General features: G+C 44.6%; 1 protein-coding gene across 1 annotated transcript; it reads right to left on the reverse strand.

The window, feature by feature from the left end:
- Nucleotides 1–13096: 13096 nt before the first annotated feature.
- LOC125540507 (probable isoprenylcysteine alpha-carbonyl methylesterase ICME) lies at nucleotides 13097–17151 on the reverse strand. Its single transcript, XM_048704122.1, has 11 exons — nucleotides 16807–17151; nucleotides 16030–16106; nucleotides 15769–15838; nucleotides 15606–15686; nucleotides 15462–15536; nucleotides 15256–15357; nucleotides 14555–14692; nucleotides 14289–14354; nucleotides 14047–14187; nucleotides 13616–13706; nucleotides 13097–13261 (listed from the first exon to the last, which is right to left on the reverse strand). The coding sequence occupies exons 1-11, from the start codon at nucleotides 17010–17012 to the stop codon at nucleotides 13097–13099; spliced, it is 1212 nt and encodes a 403-aa protein (XP_048560079.1). The 5' UTR covers nucleotides 17013–17151.
- Between the last annotated feature and the right edge of the window lie 7194 nt (nucleotides 17152–24345).

The raw sequence follows: 24345 nt of genomic DNA on the forward strand, positions 1-24345 counted from the left end.
ATGTGTGAATACATAGACAAACAAAGTGTCACTAGTATGCCTCTACTTGACTAGCTCGTTAATCAAAGATGGTTATGTTTCCTGACCATGAACAATGAGTTGTTATTTGATTAACGAGGTCACATCATTAGTTGAATGATCTGATTGACATGACCCATTCCATTAGCTTAGCACCCGATCGTTTAGTATGTTGCTATTGCTTTCTTCATGACATATACATGTTCCTATGACTATGAGATTATGCAACTCCCGTTTGTCGGAGGAACACTTTGGGTGCTACCAAACGTCACAACATAACTGGGTGATTATAAAGGAGCATTACAGGTGTCTCCAAAGGTAGATGTTGGGTTGGCGTATTTCGAGATTAGGATTTGTCACTCCGATTTTCGGAGAGGTATCTCTGGGCCCTCTCGGTAATACACATCACATAAGCCTTGCAAGCATTACAACTAATATGTTAGTTGTGAGATGATGTATTACGGAACGAGTAAAGAGACTTGCCGGTAATGAGATTGAACTAGGTATTGGATACCGACGATCGAATCTCGGGCAAGTAACATACCGATGACAAAGGGAACAACGTATGTTGTTATGCGGTCTGACCGATAAAGATCTTTGTAGAATATGTAGGAGGCAATATGGGCATCCAGGTCCCGCTATTGGTTATTGACCGGAGACGTGTCTCGGTCATGTCTACATTGTTCTCGAACCCATAGGGTCCGCACGCTTAAGGTTACGATGACAGTTATATTATGAGTTTATGCATTTTGATGTACCGAAGGTTGTTCGGAGTCCCGGATGTGATCACGGACATGACGAGGAGTCTCGAAATGGTCGAGACGTAAAGATTGATATATTGGAAGCCTATGTTTGGATATCGGAAGTGTTCCGGGTGAAATCGGGATTTTACCGGGTTACCGGGAGGTTACCGGAACCCCCCGGGAGCCATATGGGCCTTCATGGGCCTTAGTGGAAAGGAGAAAGGGGCAGCCCAAGGTGGCTGCACACCTCCCCCCTCCCCTAGTCCTATTAGGACTAGGATAAGGTGGCCGGCCCCCCTCTCTTTCTTTCCCCCCTTGGGAATCCTAGTTGGAATAGGATTGGGGGGGGGGGAGTCCTACTCCCGGAAGGAGTAGGACTCCTCCTGCGCCCTCCTCCTTGGCCGGCGCCCCCTCCCCCTTGGCTTCTTTATATACTGAGGCAGAGGCACCCCAGAAACACACAAGTTGATTCACGTGATCTATTCCTTAGCCGTGTGCGGTGCCCCCTGCCACCATATTCCTCAATAATACTGTAGCGGAGTTTAGGCGAAGCCCTGCTGCTGTAGTTCATCAAGATCGTCACCACGCCGTCGTGCTGACGGAACTCTTCCCCGACACTTTGCTGGATCGGAGTCCGGGGATCGTCATCGAGCTGAACGTGTGCTCGAACTCGGAGGTGCCGTAGTTTCGGTACTTGATCGGTTGGATCGTGAAGACGTACGACTACTTCCTCTACGTCGTGTCAGCGCTTCCGTAGTCGGTCTGCGTTGGGTACGTAGACAACACTCTCCCCTCTCGTTGCTATGCATCACATGATCTTGCGTGTGCGTAGGAATTTTTTTGAAATTACTACGAAACCCAACAATACATTCTAAGTGTGAATACATTAATGTGGAATTTGACTTCGGAGCGCCACGATAATTGTGCGCCGTGTCTGGGTCTAATACTTCCTATACGGTGGGTAACACTACCACCAAACGTTCCATTTTGAATGTTTCACTCATGGCGTTACCTTGCAATATCTTCACATTTGATTTGGCTTCGAACTCAACATGTCTTCATGATTATCTTCACTACGTTGACTATATAGATATATATACTCTAGTGTTCTGTCCTCTACAGCATTCACTTATAGCTATGTCTTCTTGGTTGAATCTTTTGAACTAAGTGAATGTGATCGGACCCTAATCTCTCTATGCTTTCTATCTCAAATTCTATCTCTTCAAGTCATATGCATTCTATTGAAACTGTCGAATGTCTTCACTGTGTCCTTATCAGCTGAAGATATAGAGACAACCATAAAGTCCGTTTTTAATGCTCATTCCTCCACATAAAATCCGGAGAAGCAGGAACGACCGCATGACAATTTAGGCGTGCGTGGGACGTGGAACAAACCCCAAACTTTCGCTAACTGGCCACACGTTCCTCAAATGCGAACCGCCAGGGGCACCTGCGTAATAGCACAGTGCCGCCCCTGAGTCTATAAATTCACACTTACCGCGGTCATTATCTCCTTCTTCCACCCTCGCACGAACCCTAGCGCCACCGCTAGCACTCGACGATGCCGGAGACGAAGCGCTTCACTGCCGCAACCTCTCCAACGCCGTCCTCACGCCAACCGCGGACATCGTCCTCTCCGCCGTCGCCGTAGGTGTTTTCCGTCGCCAAGTTAGGGCACGGAGGACTGAACTGCTCGGCATCAACTTCCTTCCGTCTAGCAGTTCCAGTGTGGTAAATAAAACTTCTTTTTACAGCCTCTTTTGATCTCATGGTTCTGTCACTTTCTACCATAAGAAGTTTCTCTTTACACTAGTTAGATCTCTCGCTGCATCTCATAACATGCCTAGTATATTCACTTGTGCTTCATAAAGTAGTTAGATTCCTCACTTGTACTGATCTGTGGGTTTGTACAAATCTGGAACCAACTTCTTATCTATAAGTGAATGTCTTCGCACAATGAGGTCAATGTCTTCTAAACTGATTAATCTTCAAAACCTTCTGAGAATGCATATGACCTCTTCCCCTTCCCTCCCACCTTAATGCTGTCACAGGTACATGTCCGTGGGAGAATCCTTCGGTTCTCATAGTCTGCATTCATTTGCAGAATTCCTACAGCATCACATAAACTCTCCTGAAGCCAGTTCCTGTTGGTCTAGAAAAAGAAAACCTTTGAAAGTTTTGAAGCCTTTCAAGTTAAAGTTTATGGCTTCAGTAGCAGCAGCAAGAAAGGGGGGCAGACAGAGACGTGAGGGAACTTCCAAGGACCTGCCTGAAGACTTGGCAGAAATGTACAAAACAGATCCAGAAGGGAGCTATGGGCAGCGCAAGACCCGAATCCAATGGATTCGACGCTATTGGGCAGAACAGTGGTTCAAATACCGCTTCGTCACCCAGGAGTATGCTGAAAAGAATGCTATCAAGAGTCCATGGGGGGATATCTTATACAAGAACCTTGTACCCAGGACCAGAGATGAAGCCATTGCTCAAGGCTTCTACCCATGCATGGTCCGAGGACCAAAGCCTGATGATGCACATCCGTCGTCACTTCTCTGGTGTCGTGACGACAATCTCTTCAAGCGCAACTTTCAGTTTGCCCAACAGTCAGCGAAGCTAAACAAGAAGAAATTTGGGCTTGACTTCAACCCTGGTCCCTCCTCACCAAGGGCAGATGGCACACGCGACGCGGAACCCAATATCATTGGTCCGTTTGCCAATCTTGAGGGCCTGATCACCCACATCTTAGTCCAAGGGACTGCTGTGAATGACCCTCCAGCTGATTCTGAGTCTGATGAAGCTCCTGCTGTGCCGAAGCCAAAGCAGACAAAGAAACCAAAAGCTTCAAAGCCGGCCCCTGCCTCAAAAATCTCAAGGGCGAAGCCATTGAAAACTGCACCTCCTGAAGTCAGTGTGCAGTCTGAAGACGTATCCCACGTCTCCAAGCCCCTGAAGGAAAAGGAGCCCCAACAACAAACAGGCAAAGAGCTCACTGCTGCTGCCATTCTGCGCAGTGAAGCCATTGATCTATCAAGCGATGAAGATCTGGGAGATGACGCACTAGAGCAGCTTATCAAAAGCAAGGAAGAAGCGGAAATCTTCAACAATCTGCCTCTCTTTGATGTCGCCATCATCCACAGCTTCATCAATGAATGGTTTGACTCACCAGACATAAGCTTCAATGATCTGCAGCTGCCAGTTGGCCTCAGTGTCGCCTTCCAAGGCGCAATTGCTTCAGAACTGGCCATTGCTCAGCGCATTGTTGAGCTGAAACAGAAAATTGATCACGAAAAAGCTCAGTTCAAGAAGCACATGGCCAGCCTCAGCGTGCAGGAAGTGAGGAGCTTCAAAATCATGCTGCATGAGCTCAAAGAAAACTTTCTGAAGAAGCGTGCTGAAGCTCAGGGCTCGCGTGAAAGGATGAAGTCTTTGGCAGACAAATGTGTTCAAGCCTACAACGAGGCTGAAAAGCGCAAGGCACTTGGGTGTCCTGGCATCGACCCCAAGATGGCCGCAAAGAAGAAGAAGCAGCCTGCTGTGAGTGAACCAGAGGCATCAAGACAAGCAGCTATTCCGATTGTCTTCCCAACCGCCACGACTGGCTCGAAGCCAAAGAGCCGGTCAACAGCTTCAGAGCTAAAGAAGACAAGAGCTGCAGAAGCTGAAGCCAGAAAAAGGAAGAGCTCTGAAGCCTCTCCTACTGCCCCCAGCAAAAAGAAGCGCAAGGTCAAGAAATCTCGGGCTACTCCCACAGAGCCCTTGATGGTTGAACCCCTCTCTGTCATTCACCCCAATGAAGAGAGACGACTGACAGTTCATGAGCCTGCTCCCACAGAGACTCCTGAAGCTGAAGATATTCCAGTAGCCGACCCCATAGCTCCTGAAGACATTGGTCACCAAGACAATGTACAAGATGATGCAGCCCTTCCTCAGCTTGAAACAAGCGAACTCATCAGTATTGGTCGTCCTCTGACGCCAATGGCACAAGATGAGTCATGGGCGGATCGCCCTCAGGAGGAAGAAGACTTTGAGGCCCAGCACACTCCGACACCACAAGCGTCGTCTGCGTTCCGTAGGCTTCGCAAAGGTCCACGGCCTCAAGTCCAGTCTGCAGAAATTTCGGCTGCATCAGCCAAAGACAATGAAGAAGCACCTCCAGAACCCACTCCCCCTCTCCATCAAGATGCAGTTCTCCAGGAGAACGTGCCTGAGGTTGTCCCTCCAACTACAAACACTGAAGCGAATGTGGAGCCCGCCCCACCAAATGCTTCAGCGGACAGTGAAGCCAATGAGCCAGACACTTTAGTTCCTGAGTCTGCTGCAGGTCCACAGTTTGATTATCACATAGAGCACAGGCCTCATGTCCAGAAGCCAGTCCCAAGGCTTCCAAGGTTCCCAGGTCCTGCATCAGCACCTGGCTCCTTTGATATAAACAGCTTCAAGGCAGACAATACATTTTTCAATAGCTCCAAGAACCCTATTCAAGGGAAAGGATTGTATCAGACAGGTTCTGGAGCTATTCTCAGCGCAGTTATTATTCATGCATCTTATACAACCAAGGCCGCATCTTTCCGCATAAGCGTCTTGAGGTTGAAGCCATTGCTGGTCTGCCCTGCTTAGAGGAAGCACTGGATTGCTTCAGGCAAGTGGGTCTGCTACCGTTTGTGACAGATGAAGAGCATTGGAATGAAGAGCTTCTGCTTCAGTTCTATGCCACCCTTCATATAAAAGGATACAACCGAGATCCGAAGACTTGGATCCTGGAGTGGATGACCGGAAATGTCCATCATGAAGCCAATGCATTTGATATCATTGAGCTCACCGGCCTGCCCACTCCAGGCGAATTCTTCGAGGAAGGCTGTCATCTCCATTCTGAAGCTATTGAGAGCATATTTCAGAGACCTGAACCCAATATGAGTCAGATGCTCTCAATGATGAAGCCATTGCCTCAGGATGCACCCTATCCAACTGAGTTCTTCGTTGAAGACCTAGAGTACCTGCCCAGGACCATATATCACATTATCCGGCGGACTCTCTGGCCCATTAAGGGACACTCACCACATGCCAAGATTGAGGGTGCAATGAAGACTCTCATATTCTATATCATGCATGGCAAATGCTTCAACGCACAGGATCTCTTCATACGCCAACTTGCAGCGTCAGGCTCGGACTTATTTGGTCTAAAGTTCTATGCCCCTTGGGTGATGAGGCTGATCAAACTGCACTCTATGATCTCGTATCAGCCCTCAGCCCGAAACCATCGGATCTTCCTGCCAGATGTGGATATCTCTGCTGAAGCAATATACCCTGAGCCTGCCAAGCAACCGATAAGTCTTCAGAATGCCGAACACCAGAGCTTCACGCAAAATGTTGAAGGTGTTGAAGCCATATCCAGGGTCTATCCGTTGGCTGGCACTACATGTGCACCAGCATCCACTGAAGCCACAGATAGCACAAATGCTCCAAGACCCAAGAAGCGTGCTCGTGTCCTCACTGACCGAGAGCTTCTTGTGGCCCTTCACCAAAAGCAAGATAGGCATCACGACTGGCTGAAAACGTCAGATGAAGAGCCTCTTGGTGGATGTCAATCGTCTTCGAAACCTTGCCACCAAGAATGTCTTCGTTACACATGAGACTTGCCGTCGTACGTGGAAAGGGCTCTCAATGATCTGCACTGAAGCTGAACTTGAAGAGGATGGCTTCACAGGATGGCTTCACAGAACGCTTCAAATTTGACACCACACCTCCTAGAAGGGCTGTGATGCGCAACACACCGTCACTTGAAGACTCTGAGTTTTCTTCATCTGCTGCCACAATTACTGCAAGAATCATTGATGAAGACGACGATGCTACATCACCACCACCTGCTTCAGCACATCCAAGTTCTGCACCGCCAAACAACTCCACCGACCCTGCTGCGCCTGGGAACGCGTAGAAAACTCTATGTCTTCAAACCTTTTTGGTCATTACTGACAAAAGGGGGAGAAGCATATGATGTTTATAGTCTTGAAGCGGGTCAATATGGGCGGGTGCCTTATGTTTTGTTATACTTTGCTTCGTGTTTACAACTCTTGTTTTTGCTTCATTTGGTTCTTTGAGTTGTAAACACTAAAACTCGATGGTCGTCTGCTACTTGTTTACCACTCTGTTTGCGAAGATAAATTCCGCATGTGCGATGATAAATTCCGCACTTATCTCATTTTGCAGACGTCCATTTTCCATTATGCATGTCATTATCTTCATATACTTTCACATGCATAGTGGATTGTCATCATAAGCTGAAGCGGATCTCCACAAGTACAACCTGCCATGTGCATTTGCATTCCAAAAGCAAATTAACTTATATGCACATCTTCAGGGGGAGCCCTTGCAACTTATGAAGACAATTCCTTTACAAACTTCACACTTTATATTCCCCGTTGAAAACTTCAACTAGTTTGTCATCAATCACCAAAAAGGGGGAGATTGTAAGTGCATCTAGTGCCACCCCTAGTTGGTTTTGGAGTATTGACGACAAACCTAGTTGAGGGACTAATGTGTTTGTGAGAATTGCAGGAAAACACAGGTAGAAGTCCCTCATTGATTCGGTTTTACTACCAGAGATGACCCCTAAAAATGTATGAAGACATTGAAGACAAAGGTGGTATATGAAGATATTCACATTGAAGACTATGACAAAAGAAGACACGTTATGAAGCCTATGGAGCTCGAAGACTTATATCTTTCGTAGTTCTTTTTATTTTGTGTTGAGTCATAGGAACCACCGTACTATTAAGTGGGGTCCAGGAGAACCAGTCAGAATGACTGAAGTGATGCCTAAATCAAAAACCTATGTCTTCGAGTGAAGACAATGAGAGCGAATCTTGTCCAGAACCGGACAAGTCAGCTTTGCTTGTAGCCCAAGTAAAGTTGCCATGAGAGTTCGAAATCTGACCGTTGAGACACGTGTCAGTTCCTTAGTGACCCAGGGTCATTTCGGATAAATCAGGTCGGGTTGCCAAGTGGCTATAAATAGCCCACCCCCACAACCATAAACGGTTGGCTGCTCAGATTTCAGTGCACGGCTTTTGTCGTTTGAGAGCAACCCACCTCGAAGCCTTTGAGAGAAAATTCCTAGTGAGGAGAAAAGCCCTAACCACCCAGAGCCAGAGTAAATTGGGCATCACTTAAGTCTTCTTGTCTGTGTGATCTGAAGACTTATTACACTTGAGGACTGTGAATCCTCCAGACGGTTAGGCGTCGCGTTCAGAGCATCCAAGAGACATTGTGGATTGCCAGTGAACGAAGTCTGTGAAGGTTTGGGAGTCTACCTTGAAGACTTACCAGAGTAATTGGGCGAGGACTAAGTGACCTTAGCTCAAGGAGAATACGGTGAGGACTTGGTGTCTTGAACTGTGTGTTCAGGACTGGGTGTCCGGGACTGTGTGTCCTAAGGTTTAAATACCTAGCCGCTCCAACCAGACGTACAGTTGTCACAGCAACTGGAACTGGTCCAACATATCATTGTCTTCAACGAGTCACTGGTTTCATCTTCACTTCCTCTTCTTACTGTCACACATTGTGAAGCCATTGCATGCTTGCTTTATCTTTAGTCTTCACAACGTGAATGTATGAACTGTTTGGCTTCATAACTTCTTCCTACCTGATCCTTATTACACTGCAGTTGTTTGTCATTGTGCTTTCACTTTATTGAATACATGACCATGGCTGGCCTAGTGTAATCTAATTTCCGCTGCATAGTAATAGGCATAATCTTCGCTGTTTGTCTTCATAACTCTCACGTTTTGAAGACTTTCGTAAAAATCGCCTATTCACCCCCCCTCTAATCGATATAACACACTTTCAACAACCTTCCCAAAAGAGGACCACGCTCCTGAAGGGGGGTAGGCGCTAGGTTGTTTTGTAGTGACCTACACGCAGAATAGGGTTCCCCTCGTAAAACATCATCTAAGATGCAAATACAAACTCCTAAAAAAAGCCTGGGCCTTTTTTGCTGCATGAGTCTGCAAGAGTATCAGGCCTGCACGCGTGCGTCTTCTCTCTTCAATGCGAAATGTCACATCTGGAGGTGAACGGCGGTGGAACAACGAGGAAAGCTTCTACCCGGGTTGTCACTCATGACATCATCTCATTCGGCCACTATCCTTTTTGTCTTCCCTAGCGAGCGATGTGAACCTTAATCACGATCTTGCACTCGTGGTGGTAACGGACAATGCCAAGTTGTTGTGGCTCTTCACTCCGAGAGGTATTACATGAAAACTAAGTTTCAAAGAGAACTTTGTGAAACCCATGTTTGAAAGGTTCAAAATAATCTGAAAAATGCAGCATGTTAAGAGGGTGATGTTCTATTGGCACTGCGAAATTCGAAGTTCAAATACATTACCATGTTGATCTATGGAAAGGACAAATTCAACAATGAATAATGACATTTACTGTTTGGCACCAATCAAAATATCGTTTCCACGTGGTTTACATCGGTTTCCATAGAAATTTGGTTTTTATGTGATTTTTTCTCCCTCTCTGCCCCTTCCGCGGTTGTATGTACGTGCCACCGTCCTCTACTCTTGCAGTCACTTGGGTGTTTGATCGAATCACTCACTGGCAGGTTCCACAACTAACAGGTGCACGACGGGCCGGGAAGAGCAATGTTGGTTTCTTTGAGATGCAGTCTAGTCTGTACAAGAAGTTGATTTTGATGATTAATTCATGTGTTGGTTTTATTTCATTCTGGCTATCCAGAGGAGCGCCTCGGCAAGATGAAGTACTTATTTGCGGGAGGCAGGATGAAGTACTGCACTAGCATGGAACTTACACACGACGATGGCATCAAGATATTTATCACCCACCTTATCTTTCATGTTCGTCCTTTGAGAGATCTCTTGTGCGTTGGCTGAAAAAAATGTTTTATTTTTCTCATGAAGGTCGTTGAGGTGGACTATATGTGACACTAATTCCTCTTTCCTGATGCGAAGAGTTGAATTCCTCTTGAACACATGACATTCTTATTACGATTGAATCATGTGCCAAATGCTAGCCTCTAAGATGATATATGTTTCTTTTTTTTGCTCCACCAATTTTTAATCTTGTTATCATGAATTTTGATGGGGAAAATGAAAGCATTTACGTGAGTGCATCAGCTCTGACTCAAATACCTCCAACTACCTCTATAAAGTATCAACACATTGTAATTCAACATTTCTACAATTACAAGATGCTTATTTTGTTCATGTTTAAAAAAAGTATCTGTTTACTTAAAATGAATGGGCATGGCAACACGCCTTGATGGTCTTGTTAATTAAGAAATGGTAAGACTAGGTGACCTACGAGCCTGCTCAGCATTTCGATATTCTCATCCATCGGATAAAAAAAATATAGTAACAGTTTAGACTTCAGATCAGTCAGTCTTTTTCTAAAAAAAACTTTAGACCAGGCAGTCTTTTTTTTGAGCAACTTAGATCAGGCAGTCAGACAGCTGCTATACGCGTGTGCTTTCTGGGCCTACGTAGTTGGGCTGCTGCTCCGATAACCATATATGGGCCAACTCGGGTTGGCCCATCTCCCTTCGTCAGATAGGAAACAAACGACCCAGATAAGCATTCTGGATTGCCTAAAAAAAAGGTAAGCATTCTGGACATCAGCGACTGTGCGGGAATTTGCAAAAAAGAAGGTTTGGGATTTGCAGGGTTGAAAGTTCAAACTTCAAACTGTGCAATAGGACGGGCATGCTGGGTCCTTATCAGCTCAGTGCTCAATTCTTCGGCCGCCTATTTCCTAACGGCGTTCGCTCCCAATAAGTGGACGATGAAGAAATTTGATAAGCCAAGGAGAAACTTCTTGTGGAATGCGCCCGGAACTTGATCCTCTCCCATCAAGTTAAGAAGAAAGTTGATAAGCTAAGAAGAAATTTCTTGTGCCCCAAAATGCACTCAGTCAAGCCCTTGGGCTCAGATGGCCGTAGTTCGGACGGGACAAGGTTAACAGAACTGCACGAAGCTTGTGTGGTCATAAGGATATGCATCTTTTCGCTTCTTGCGCTAAATTATCGCTGGGTAATGGTGAGAGGATCAAGTTCTGAGGGCATATATGGCTTGATGGGAAGCCGCCCAGGGATGATGGAACCAGAACTCTTTGCGCTTTCTCGTTCCAAACTTTTCACATAACAAAAGGAGGTGGTGCAGAATGTGGATTGGCATCTGGATGAGAGGCCTGGCTAGGATCAACTCTTCTGACTTGGTGGATGATTCTTTCATCAGACTATATATGGTGCAAGCTACAGAATTAACTTTTTCCTTGAGTCCCGATGACATCTCTTGGGCCTTATCTGCTAATGGCAATTACTCTGTGAAATCTGCTTACAATGTCCAGTTCGTCATCCGAAATCCCTATTCCAATGCTCGAGAAGGTTTGCAACATTATAAGCCTGAAATGAAGCTCAGGCTCTTTATTTGGACTCTCCTCCGAAATAGGCTTTGGACGGCGGATAGGCTAAGAACAAGAGGATGGGATCACCAAGTGCAGCAATTGCGATCAAACTCTCGAGTCAGCGAAGCACTTGTTTCTTGACAACACTTTTACCAAAGAAATCTGGTTGCTTCCCATTAGGGATGCAGGCAGACGCGTCTGCGAAGTCCGTGACTCTCCGTGAAGCTGAAAATAAGCTAAGCATTGCTACTTTAATAACCGTCCCAGGCTGCACTCTCAACAACAACAATCTGCGGCTGGTGGGTGAAATCCAGGGGACTGATATCGATGAATGTTCAATAGCACCCCATATTGCTTGCAGTATATACTAGAGTACTTATGCTTGGTAAAGAGGAGACCAGGCATAGAAGAGTTCAAACAAAGTCACTACACCTACACGTATGATGATGTGTCATGACCGCACCAACACGCATCATCTAATTCAGTGGCCTCAAGAAGTTGCCCCTTGGCAAGCTGAGAGCACCAACCGGTCTAGGCGACTCACAACGCTCACCGCATGCATACGCTCTAGGATCCGCCGCCGCCATCTTCAGGAAGGATCATCGCATTGACCTTGCTAGGTCCAACTGCCGTCGACGTCACCATGACGCCAGAAAACACCACCATCCTACGCAGGTCCATCAACCCGCGTCCAACCCTTAGTCTCCATCGCGCCACGCCGCCCACCACAGTTAGGGTTTTCACCCGAGAATCAATAGGGTGGCAAGAGGTAGGGCAGACCCGAACGGTATCTCCAGGAAGAAGACCGGTGCCCTCGAGCGTCATCACCGTTGCGGCCAGCCGGAACCGACCAGGGAGTTATCCCAATCTAGATCCACTCCACCCGCTCCACCCCACCCCGGTGATCGACTAGCATCCAACGTGGACATGTCCGGTGAGACGTAGCGCACCTAGCAGGGAATAGAGGTAGAGGACAGATCAGCGCCATTGGCCACCGTGTCAGCTAGCCACGGCACCAACCCGCCGGTGGATTTCCAGCCACCCCACCCCACCCCAGCCCCGCGGCACCACTGAATAGGGAGGCCACACCAGGGGGGACGCCTTGGACCCAAGGCCCTCTGCCATGAGGGAGCAGCACATGACCAGACGGAGCCACCCCTTCAGATCCAGGGCCCTCCACCCCTTCCATCGGGACAGAGCAGCACGACCTCGCTGCCACCTTCCTTGGATGGGGTTCAGACTTGGCTGGCACCAGCCTCATGCTGCAGCGAGGGATCGGGTGGAGGACGGAGCATGGTGGCGCAAGGGCTTGTGCCCTCGAGTCGCTCGCACGGGGCGACACAAGAATATAAATGTGGCCCACTTCCATCAAGTATGATCCAATTTTACGACTCAAGCTGTGAAACATAGTGCGAATTTGATATAGTATTTGATTATTGCAGGAACACGTCTCTTGTGTACGAAAGCAATATATCTAAATTTCAATGAATTGCTTGATATTTGTAATTGTACCAACTATACAAACTCGGATCTATGTTCACGGAATTTTTGCTATTACCTACAACCTATATTTTATTCAGTGCGAACATGCTGCGACAGGTGAGCTTGAAGCTCCCTTGCTTGGTATTATCAAAACTATGATAATTTCAATTAAAAAAAAGTATGACAATTCTCCTGGACCTCATGCAATTCATCATCTTAGAACACACGTGCCCAGATTCTTGCATTCTAGTGCATTCGTGTTGAACAGTATAATAAACAAGCAAATTAATGGCTGATGAAATAATCTACCTGCATGCATACAAACAAATTCATTAGTACATCATTACTGAAAAAATCGAAGTGAAACACCAACACTGGGCTGAAAGATCATTTTGAGAGCGCAAAAAGGCTGGCATGTAGAGAGAATCAAAACCTGTTCAAAAAGGGCTAATTTGCCGGGCCAACATTATCCGCCACTCAGAAACCAGGCGCTCGGGGCTAGGTGCCGAATCATCATACTTCTGGCGTGCAACTGCATCGTCGGCGTGGATTATAGAAACCACATCCTCAACCAGTGGGTCTTTGCCACCCCTAAGTGGATCCTACAATGAAAAACAAGTCAGAACTTCAAACAATCAATTCTGGATTGAAAAAATGATGTCAGGACCCTCAGAAAAATATTATTTTCAGACGACTAGCTTTATCCGAGCAAGAAAAATAAAAAGATATCGATGCAAAGTTCCTTTCGAACTCCAGAAAACAAAGTAGTGTCCAGTGTGCTAATTATCCGCATCCTATCGAATTCCGATAAAAAAACACAAAGAACATCAAAGCCTGTTCATCGATCGTTCTTGATGCAATGTCAAAAGGGTTTCCCCAACCACAGTTAGCAAAGATCACAAAATTAATGAAGTGGCAGGTTATCAAAAGTCTAGCTGATATTCAAGATAACTGACCTGTACAAATACATCAGTATGGCTTTTTCCTTTGTACAATTGTACTTTAGCTTTTGCACCAGCTTTTTTGAGGACATCCCCAAATATTTTACTACACATAAAACAGAATGATTGGAAGGTTGAAGATGGAACAAGAACATAAGAATACGTTAAGCAGAAATATAGTGGTTAAAATTGTGCTAACTACACATTAAAGAACAGCGAAACCATACATTCTGGGTTATACTGCCGATTTAAGTTCTTTAATGTGCAGAAATATTTTAATCCAAAAATAATTTGTAATGACTACCTTTGACTTCCCATATTCAAATTTCAGTTTGATGCTCTTATCTTTGGAAAGCGCCAAATGATGGAAGAGAAAAGACATAGCCACTTAATTTATAAAACATTGCATTCAAAATAAGCATCTGCCGAGAGTTAAGTAGTCCAACCTAGCAGACGATGGTATCGAGTAATCTCCTGTTCCATGAAAAAGTACAATCTCAGGAAGTAGAGCTATGGCTCCATGAGTTAATTTTTTAGCGACAATTTCCGGAGAGAACTGTGGCAATGATCTCCTTCCCTCCATTATGCTGAAATAAACAGTTCATAATTTCTTGAGTACCTTTACTTAAGTGCTACTAAAGGAATGTTGGAACAACACTTATAAATCAAATTTCAATCATGATATTACCTGAGAAAAATTGAACGATAAAGACCACGTTTATGAAAATGATCAACCAAATTTTGCATGTTGTATCTGCAAATAAATGAGTATATATGTCATGGATGGTCGTATCACGAGAAGTTTTGGTGTATCTATCAGAAGGTGCGAATATGTATCAGACACAGCGTACATGTATGACTATGGTCTTAAGAGGCGGTTAAGGAGTTGTGAGAACAATTATCATCCATGCATATATATAATGGCAACAGATGACAATTCATTTAAGAGCTCACCCTCCAGATAAACCAAAATATGATTTTATTTGAGTAACACTCCAATAAATTTCTTCTCCTTGAGATTCTTTAACTGCTTGCTCCAAGAGAGCACATGCGGCGATATGTGCTCCTGCTGATTGACCCATCAAGTAAATCCTGTAGGTTGGTTGTAAATAAGTTTATTAATGTAGCAAGCTGAAAATCTTAATAGACGAGATCTAAGGCGGAACGGTTGCAGAGCTCAAAGAGTAAATCCGATAGGTTGATGATAAATAAGTTTCATGTCTTGACAAAGGTCATTGGTAAAAGTATAAGGAAATAGAGCTGCAAAGTTATTTTGTGCTTGATTTATTTGCAAATATAATAATCTAAATTGTGCATCTTGATTTTTGCATTAGGCCAGGCGGGCAGGGTGTGTTTCTAAAGCCCTGCAGCTCGATGTAGACAACACTGGTCCATCCACAAATGAAATTCAATGCGCTTATCCTTAATATACGTAGAATACATTTCAATCATCTAAGTCATTCAGACACTAGTGCTATAGCCTATAGATAAACACAACAACGACTTTGGATAGAATCACCACCCAAATGGATCAGATATTCAAGTGCGGTGCATAGTTCCTTCATGATAAAAAGAACAGCTGTCTATCTGATGTTTCAAATAGTCCATCCATAGTAGTGTACTGTGATATAAATATATAACGAAGGATCACTTACTGATTAGGATCTCCTCCATAGCTAGCAGCAGTATCACAAATAAATGAAATTGCCTCAGAAGCATCACAGACCATGTCACTTATTGTTCCTTGGGGGAAATTTCTGCAAGATATATTTACATATTTCATCAACTAGGCATATGTAAATCGATACTCACTCGCCTAGAAGTCATGAAATTAGATAGAAATGCCATCAAAGGTAAGCACCTATAATCAACGCAAGCAACTATAATTCCACGCTCTGCTAACCGCCTTCCAAGAAGGGCACCCCACGCCTTGTAACTACACAGAATCATGACCATCAACAATGGAAGTCACCGAGAAAGACGTCTTGAGAAAAATTTCACTCACCCAATGATCCAAGCTCCACCAGTTACAAATACCACAACTGGATTGGGTTTGCTACGATCAGTGGGTATGTACATATCCAACCTGTATATTATGATTTTCAGTAACGCTAACATGGCTAAAAATTCAGATGTTTTTTGTTTCTGCAGTATGTAACTCTGCTTACCTATTTCTTGGTTGGTCTCCATACACTATGCTTCTAAGAACCTGACTTGAGAAAAAATAATAGTACCCAACTGGGCAATCCAAATGAATGAAATGCATATGTTAGAAATGATGAAAAAGCTTCAACAACATCTACCAATTGTGCAGAGGGCAATTTAATTTAACAAGCTAAAAGTCACTTATTGGCAAGAGCCAAGAATATGTGACCATCATGATGATAACTAACATGATGAGACGAAAGATGAACTCGATTTTCACACACCTCTTATGAAGCCGGGCATAAGTAAAACTGCATATATTAGGAGCGCAAGAAGTTGACATATCCACCGAGAGCCTACCCTGAAAAAATAAAGGAAGTGTAAAAAATATGGTCAACCTCAATCATATAGACTTCTTTTGGGCAAAAATACCATAATGCGCTTGGATGTTTTGGTGAATAGATTACTCCCTCCATTCCACAATGTAGTGCGCCCGTACTTTCCGAGATCCAACTTTGACCGTAAATTTAACCAACGAGACCGACTGTGGCGGGGATAAAAATTATATATTTAAATTGATATCAAAAATACGAATTCAGTGGTATAATTTTTGCTCCCGCCGCAGTCGGTCTCGGTAGTTAAATTTACGATCAAACTTGAATCTCGGAAAGCACGGGCGCACTACATTATGGAATGGAGGGAGTAATAGGCAGTCATTGTATATTGGGAAATATGTAACTTGGGTGCATAACAGAAAAATCACATTCACTGAAAATTACTCCGCTGCAATGAGCTTGAGCTGAGTAACGAAGATTATCATAAGGTCTACGTACGTACTGGGAGAGTAGATATTGTAGAGAAGGTTAAATCACTTAGGAATCATTCACCGGGGTCTATAGCACTTGGCCGCACAGAGATCTCCTATGGACATTATTACGGAATAAAAATGTTTGGATCGGTTGGAGAAATTTGCGTGTGGTGTGATGCCAATCATTCTGATCCTGTTCGTCGCCAAATGTGGATCGGATCAATGCGATCGTGTGGCCGCATTAATTACGTACCCGAGGGAGCGGAGGAGGATGAAGGTGAGGCGCGTGACGAGGTATGTCTCGGCGGCTGCGTGGCCGACGTCCTCCCGGAACGTGGTCCGCCTCCCGACGCCGCCGAGGCCGCAGGGGGGCGCGCGCGGGGTGGAGGGCGCCGACGAGTCGCGCTTGCGCAGGCGCGGGGTGCCGCTGCGCGAGGCCGGGGAGTCGGGCTGATGCATTGCTGCGCGTGCGATCCGTCGAGGTCAGGAGCGAGAGCTTCCGGTGGCGGGGAGGGGGGTGGGTCTACGCTGCGGGTCTGCGGCCGCGTCGCGTCGGTGGGTGGAGAGGGAGGGGCGCCTAAATTAGGAGGTGGACGAGCGCGCGTCGCGAGCGTGCGTGCGTGCGACGGCGGGCGGGGCGACGCGTGGCCGGAGAGCTGGATTTTCCTTTTCTTTTGACAGTGGTTCTGCTAAATATTCTCCTTGGTTGAGAAATGTTTGAAACTGTTATCCACCCGAAGCTGCTACGTCAGTGATCCAAGCAGTGGCGGACCCACAAATTGAAGCTAGCCAGGGCAAACATTTAAGGTCAATTTTTTTTATGCAAATACACGTGTACTGAATCAAAAGTCATGGCATTCAACTACCAAAATCATGAAAAGGCATAAAAAATTATTAGAAACTACTGATAACATGGACTCATGTCGCTCCATACATTTTGTGTTCGATATCTTGGCATGCCATGTTCTTTCAAAAGCCAATAAATAAGATATGACTTCATCATGTGACTCCACTTGATCTACCACAATTCTTGGTGGTATGACATCGAAAGTGCAACTTTAGCATCAGAAGCTATTTTAAATGTTGTATACAGCAATCCAGTATTGATAATACCTGGATGTAACGTATCTGCTCATTTTACTAGAATTAACCAGACAAAGCACTTTGTTGCCAGCACTTCACTAGTAGAAAAAGGCTAATTTGTCCCGGTTCATAAGGCCCATCTGTCCCGGTTGGGGAACCGGGACTAAAGGGTCGTTACTAATGCCCTAGGCCTTTAGTCCCGATTTCTTATACAAACTAGGACAGATGGGCCTCCACGTGGCCGCTCCGGCGAGCCCAGGCAGGAGGGCCTTTGGTCCCGGTTGGTAGCACCAACCGGGACCAATAAGCTTCCACGCGTCAGCATTTCAGTAGCTGTTTTTTTAAAGGAGGTGGTTTAGGGGTTTTGGGGGTTAATTTAGGTTCGTATATAGGTAGCTAATAGAGAGATGTGTCCTCTCTTATCTCCGTGCTACTGCTACTGCTATGCCTAAACATGACTTAGATTGATGTGAGGCAACATGTGGTGCATGTCGAAAGTAATTCTAATCCTAACTTGATCAAGTTTCGATTGTACTACTTTCGACATGCACCACATGCATGTTGCCTTCACTTCAATCCAATCCATGTTCATTTCACCCACAGATATATAATAACTCTTCATGCTCGCATCATGCATCATCATAATAACAAGTCCTACTAATCATTATCATACAACTTCTACTCGTTATTAATAACAAGTCATACAATCCTCATCCTCATAGTCATCGAACCAACCATACTTAATTGTTCTTAGCACATGATCATCAGTATTAGGTAGGACCTAAATACCCTCTTTAAGGTAAAATAGCATAAAGAAAAATAGACCCTGACTCTCCATTATGGAGAATGGAGATCATCCTGTCTCCAATTCTTGCGCTTCGCTTCCTTTTGCTTCCAAGAACCTCCTTACGACTGTCCATACATTTTTTCCATCCTTTGATTTGCATGTCTCCACTTCTTTTAGAAATCTGGTATGGACAGTTGAGATTCGTAGGATGACCTGGCTGTATGTTCAAAACATTAAGGCTACCTTTCTGATACATCAAATGAGGCACACAATTCTCTGGGATCATCTGTTGAAAAACATAGTAATAACTTCATAGTTAGCAATGATGTACTAGTTTTAGAAGTATGCAAAAGATGCACGGATGTCGTAATAGTAAAAAATCTTACCAGGATATCTCCATGGTAGTTACCGTAGTTGAACACATGCACTAGTGGCACGTATTGACCATAATGTTGAGGAGTTTGATTGTAGATATTGTAATTCTCAATGTCAGTACAAAATCCGACCAGATGATTTTCTCCTTGTAAGTTAATTCGGAGCCATCGGTGTAGTGAGTTTTGTCTACCATCTCCCGCACATTCTTTGAAGAATGAAAATAAGCTGTCAATGAAAATAAGATGTCAACTATTTTGAAATAAACAATATAAATTAGCTAATAACTATGTTTGAGAAACTCACATAGCGTTAGAATTGGAGGCGTATCAACAATGACCCAAATGTCCATATTGTCTTGCTTGATTTCAGGATCATCAAGATCCATGGTGACAAGCATTCCCTCATCAAAACCATACATCTTACAAAGTGCTTCCCATTTTTCGCAACCAAAATGAGTTACGCTCTCAGAATTGTACAGTTTTACTTCAAAATTCACATCATGATGAGTCCTTAGGTGAATTTTCTTTGTTTCAAAACTTTCATAGTCTTCAAAATCCATCCTCTCCAAGACATAGCGCCTTGCATGGCATGGGATAAGCTACTCGAATTGTAAAAGATGAAAATTACACGTTGAAATAGTTTTAGTCATGCTTAATTACGGAAAAACACTTGTCGTCGTTGCGTACCGTTTCAACATCGAAGATCTCCTCGAGCTTAATGTTGAAGCGCCGATCATCGTCCAGGTGAGGCATGTCGCACAGACCTCGATCGTCGTGGCACCAGCTGCACTTCCCCGAGAGACTTTCGTCGTCTGATGACGACATTTCCTACGTTCATAATTCAAAGATTAAACTTGTACAATTAAATATATGTACTACAAAAACTAAATTAGATCATTATTATTCATCACGGGTTGACTATCGGTCTGTCAAGTCTTTTCTTGAAAACTCTCAGCTCATGTGGTGTATATATTCGACTCTCGGTGATGGTCGCTCCTCACTTTGTCCCCGGGTGCATTACACCAAAATGTCTAGCACACGGGAACGAAGGAGAAGCGACCCCCACGACAACATTCGGGATTCTTCGTCCTCTCATATATATATGGTGGAACTCTCCCTCACTGACTCCTCTCTGACATTTGCGACCGTCGGTGATGGTCGTTACTCCTTCTTCCCCTAGTGCATAACAAAGGTCTAGCACTCGAAGAAGAAGGAGAAACGACCCCCACGACAAGAGTCGGGCTTCTTCGTCCTCTCATATATGGTGGAGACTCGACAGACTTAAAGTCAACCCGAAATATTGTTTAATTATCTTTCTAAAAAAGGATTTGGCTGGTCTCACCTCGAGGTCGGAGGGGGTCGGCGACGGGGACGACGGCGGGGATGATGGAGGGGGGCTCCTAGATTTCTGCGAAAACAAAAACCCTATAAGCTATCAACTAATCATATGCATACGCCTTGCATAGTGCTCTCCAATTTTAGCATTCAAAGTAGGAGTAGTTTTCCAATTTGAGCATTCAATAAGCAAAATCAAATCGCAAAATAAAGTAGTATTCAAATTAGGATGCATTCAATTATAAGCAAAACTACATCATCTCTTGCGTCCGTACATCGTCGAATATTATCACTAATACACCTCGAATACTATCATACATGTAACATCGCTAGTACAATTAGAACCGTAGCGCCCCATGGGTATCGGGACGGGCGGTGGACACCCAAAGAGAAGGAACCATGACAGGATCGCTCCAGTGAGATCCCTGAAGAATCTGCCAGGTATTGTCGAACCTGCCCTCCAACGCAACCATATAGCGACGGATGTGCTCGTCCTCCTCGCTGACACGGTGACGTACCACCTCCGCGGTGTCCGGAAGCCTAGGCACCATCACTGGCCCACACGACCGCCACCAAACAAGGATCAGGTCAACGACGGGCTGGCTCCTCACCAACCTACGCCCCCCGGAAGGTAGCACCTCCCAATACCAGCCCGGCGGAGCCCAGTCCCGGACATGGCCCCTCTGATCAAGTCGTCCTCCTCCACCGAGTCGACGAGGAGGATGCGGGATAGGCATCGTCGACGTCGATGCGGGAATAATTGCTTAAACTAAAAAAATAAACTAGTTCTATTAATTTTCTTGATAAAAATAAACTACTTCTATAGTAAAATAAAGTAGTTTTATTAAATCAACTAGTTCAACTACTAATTAAGCACTTACTATAAATAAAATAAAGTAGTACTTACTAAAAATAAACTACTTCTATATATAGTAAAATAAAGTAGTTTATTAAATCAACTATTTCAACTACTAAACACTTACTATAAATAAAATAAAGTAGTACTTACTAAAAATAAACTACTTCTATAGTAAATAAAGTAGTTTTATTAAATCAACTAGTTCAACTACTAAGCACTTACTATAAATAAAATAAAGTAGTACTTACTAAAAATAAACTACTTCTATAGTAAAATAAAGTAGTTTTATTAAATCAACTAGTTCAACTACTAAGCACTTACGATAAATAAAATAAAGTAGTATTACTAAAAATAAACTAGTTTAACTAGCTAGTTATATTATTTATCGACCCCCCCTCTCATGTCAAAGTTATTGGGGAGGGGTTATATCGACAACGACATACCCGATAAAAAATAAGAAGATGAAGAAGAAGAAAAAAAAGAGGAGAAGAAGAAAGGAATAGAGGAGAAGATCGAAGAAAGGAATAGAGTCTTGTCCTCTATTCCTTTCTTCTTCTCCTTATTTTTTTCTTCTTTTTTCCTCTTCTTATTTATTTCTCCACTTCTTCCTCTCCTCTTCTTCTCCTTCTTCTCCTTCTTCCTCTTCTTATTTTTTTCCTCTCCTTCTTTTTCGTCTTCTTCCTTCTTCCTTCTTCCTCTTTTCTTCCTTTTCATTATTTTACTTTTTCCTCTCCGATCCACTAACCTAGAATCTACTATCCTAAAATGCACTAACAGTAGAACTAATAACCAAAAATGCACTAAATCAACTAACCTTAAATGTAACTTTTGCAACACATTTTTTTCTAAATATGCACATATATATGAACATATATATACATAAATCGACAAAAAAATCTATGAACAAAAAAAATCATACATCAATGCATACACATCCATGGATCATACATACATCTGCATATATATACATAAACATACAACATCCATATATACATACATCCATACATCCATATATACATCCATATATATACATATACAAAACCAGATCGAGAGCAGGCCGGGGCGGCGGCGGTGGCGCGCAGCAAAGCAGAGCAGGCCGGGGCGATGGCGGCAGCGCGTGGCAAGCAGAGCAGGCAGGGGCGGCGGCGCGGGGAAAGGGAGGGGGCTCACTGGGCGGCGACGACGAGGCGCAGAAGAGGGCGGCGACGACGAGGTCGGGGCAGAGGGCGGCCACGTCGGGGCAGGGGTGGCGCGTGGCCGCGACGACGTCGGGGCGGCGCAGGACGACGTCAGAGGGGCGCGGGATGGCGCGTGCTATGTCTTGAGCTTGCATTGGTTTTCCCCGAAGAGGAAGGGATGATGTAGCAGAGTAGCGTAAGTATTTCCCTCAGTTTTTGAGAACCAATGTATCAATCCAGTAGGAGGCCACGCTCAAGTCCCTCGTACCTCCACAAAACGATAACTAGTCGCAACCAACGCGATTAGGGGTTGTCAATCCCTTCATGGTCACTTACGAGGGTGAGATCTGATAGATATAATATTTTTGGTATAAAGATGCAAAGTAAAAAGTAAAAGCAAAGTAAAAAAGCAAAGCAAGATTAAAGTGATGGAGATTGATATGATGAGAATAGTGTTGGGGAACGTAGTAATTTCAAAAATTTTCCTACGCACACGCAAGATCATGTGATGCATAGCAACGAGAGGGGGGAGTGTGATCTACATACCTAGTAGATCAACAACGGAAGCGTATGGTTGATGTAGTCGTACGTCTTCACGATCCGACCGATCAAGCACCGAAACTACGGCACCTCCGAGTTCTAGCACACGTTCAGCTCGATGACGATCCCCGGACTCCGATCCAGCAAAGTGTCGGGGAAGAGTTCCGTCAGCACGACGGCGTGGTGACGATCTTGATGCACTACAGCAGCAGGGCTTCGCCTAAACTCCGTTACAGTATTATCGAGGACTATGGTGGCTGGGGGCGCCACACACGGCTAAGGAAAAGATCACGTGGATCAACTTGTGTGTCTCTAGGGTGCCTCTGCCTCAGTATATAAAGGACCAAAGGGGGGAGGCTGGCCGTCCACATAGGGCGCGCCAGGAGAGTCCTACTCCCTCTGGGAGTAGGATTTCCCCCAATCCTAGATGGAATAGGACTTGTGGAGGGGGAAAAGAGAGAGAGGGGCCGGCCCCCTCTCCTTGTCCAATTCGGACCAAGGGAGGGGAGGGCGCGCGACCCATGTAGGGCTGCCTCTTCTCTTTTCCACTAAGACCCATCATGGCCCATATAGCTCCCGGGGGGTTCCGGTAACCTCCCGGTACTCCGGTAAAATCCCGATTTCACCCGGAACACTTCCGATATCCAAACATAGGCTTCCAATATATCAATCTTTATGTCTCGACCATTTAGAGACTCCTCGTCATGTCCGTGATCACATCCGGGACTCCGAACAACCTTCGGTACATCAAAATGCATAAACTCATAATATAACTGTCATCGTAACCTTAAGCGTGCGGACCCTATGGGTTCGAGAACAATGTAGACATGACCGAGACACGTCTCCGGTCAATAACCAATAGCGGGACCTGGATGCCCATATTGCCTCCTACATATTCTACAAAGATCTTTATCGGTCAGACCGCATAACAACATACGTCGTTCCCTTTGTCATCGGTATGTTACTTGCCCGAGATTCGATCGTCGGTATTCCAATACCTAGTTCAATCTTGTTGCCGGCAAGTCTCTTTACTCGTTCTGTAATACATCATTCCGCAACTAACTCATTTAGTTGCAATGCTTGCAAGGCTTATGTGATGTGTATTACCGAGAGGGCCCAGAGATACCTCTCCGATAAGTTGAGTGACAAATCCTAATCTCGAAATACGCCAACCCAACATTTACCTTTGGAGACACCTGTAGTACTCCTTTATAATCACCCAGTTACGTTGTGACGTTTGGTAGTACCCAAAGTGTTCCTCCGGTAAACGGGAGTTGCATAATCTCATAGTTATAGGAACATGTATAAGTCATGAAGAAAGCAATAGCAACATACTAAACGATCGGGTGCTAAGCTAATGGAATGGGTCATGTCAATCAGATCATTCAACTAATGATGTGACCTCGTTAATCAAATAACAACTCATTGTTCATGGTCAGGAAACATAACCATCTTTGATTAACGAGCTAGTCAAGTAGAGGCATACTAGTGACACTTTGTTTGTCTATGTATTCACACATGTATTATGTTTCTGGTTAATACAATTCTAGCATGAATAATAAACATTTATCATGATTATAAGGAAATAAATAATAAATTTATTATTGCCTCTAGGGCATATTTCCTTCAGTCTCCC

The sequence above is a fragment of the Triticum urartu genome, chromosome 1 (genome assembly GCF_003073215.2).
Source record: "Triticum urartu cultivar G1812 chromosome 1, Tu2.1, whole genome shotgun sequence".
NCBI lineage: Eukaryota > Viridiplantae > Streptophyta > Magnoliopsida > Poales > Poaceae > Triticum > Triticum urartu.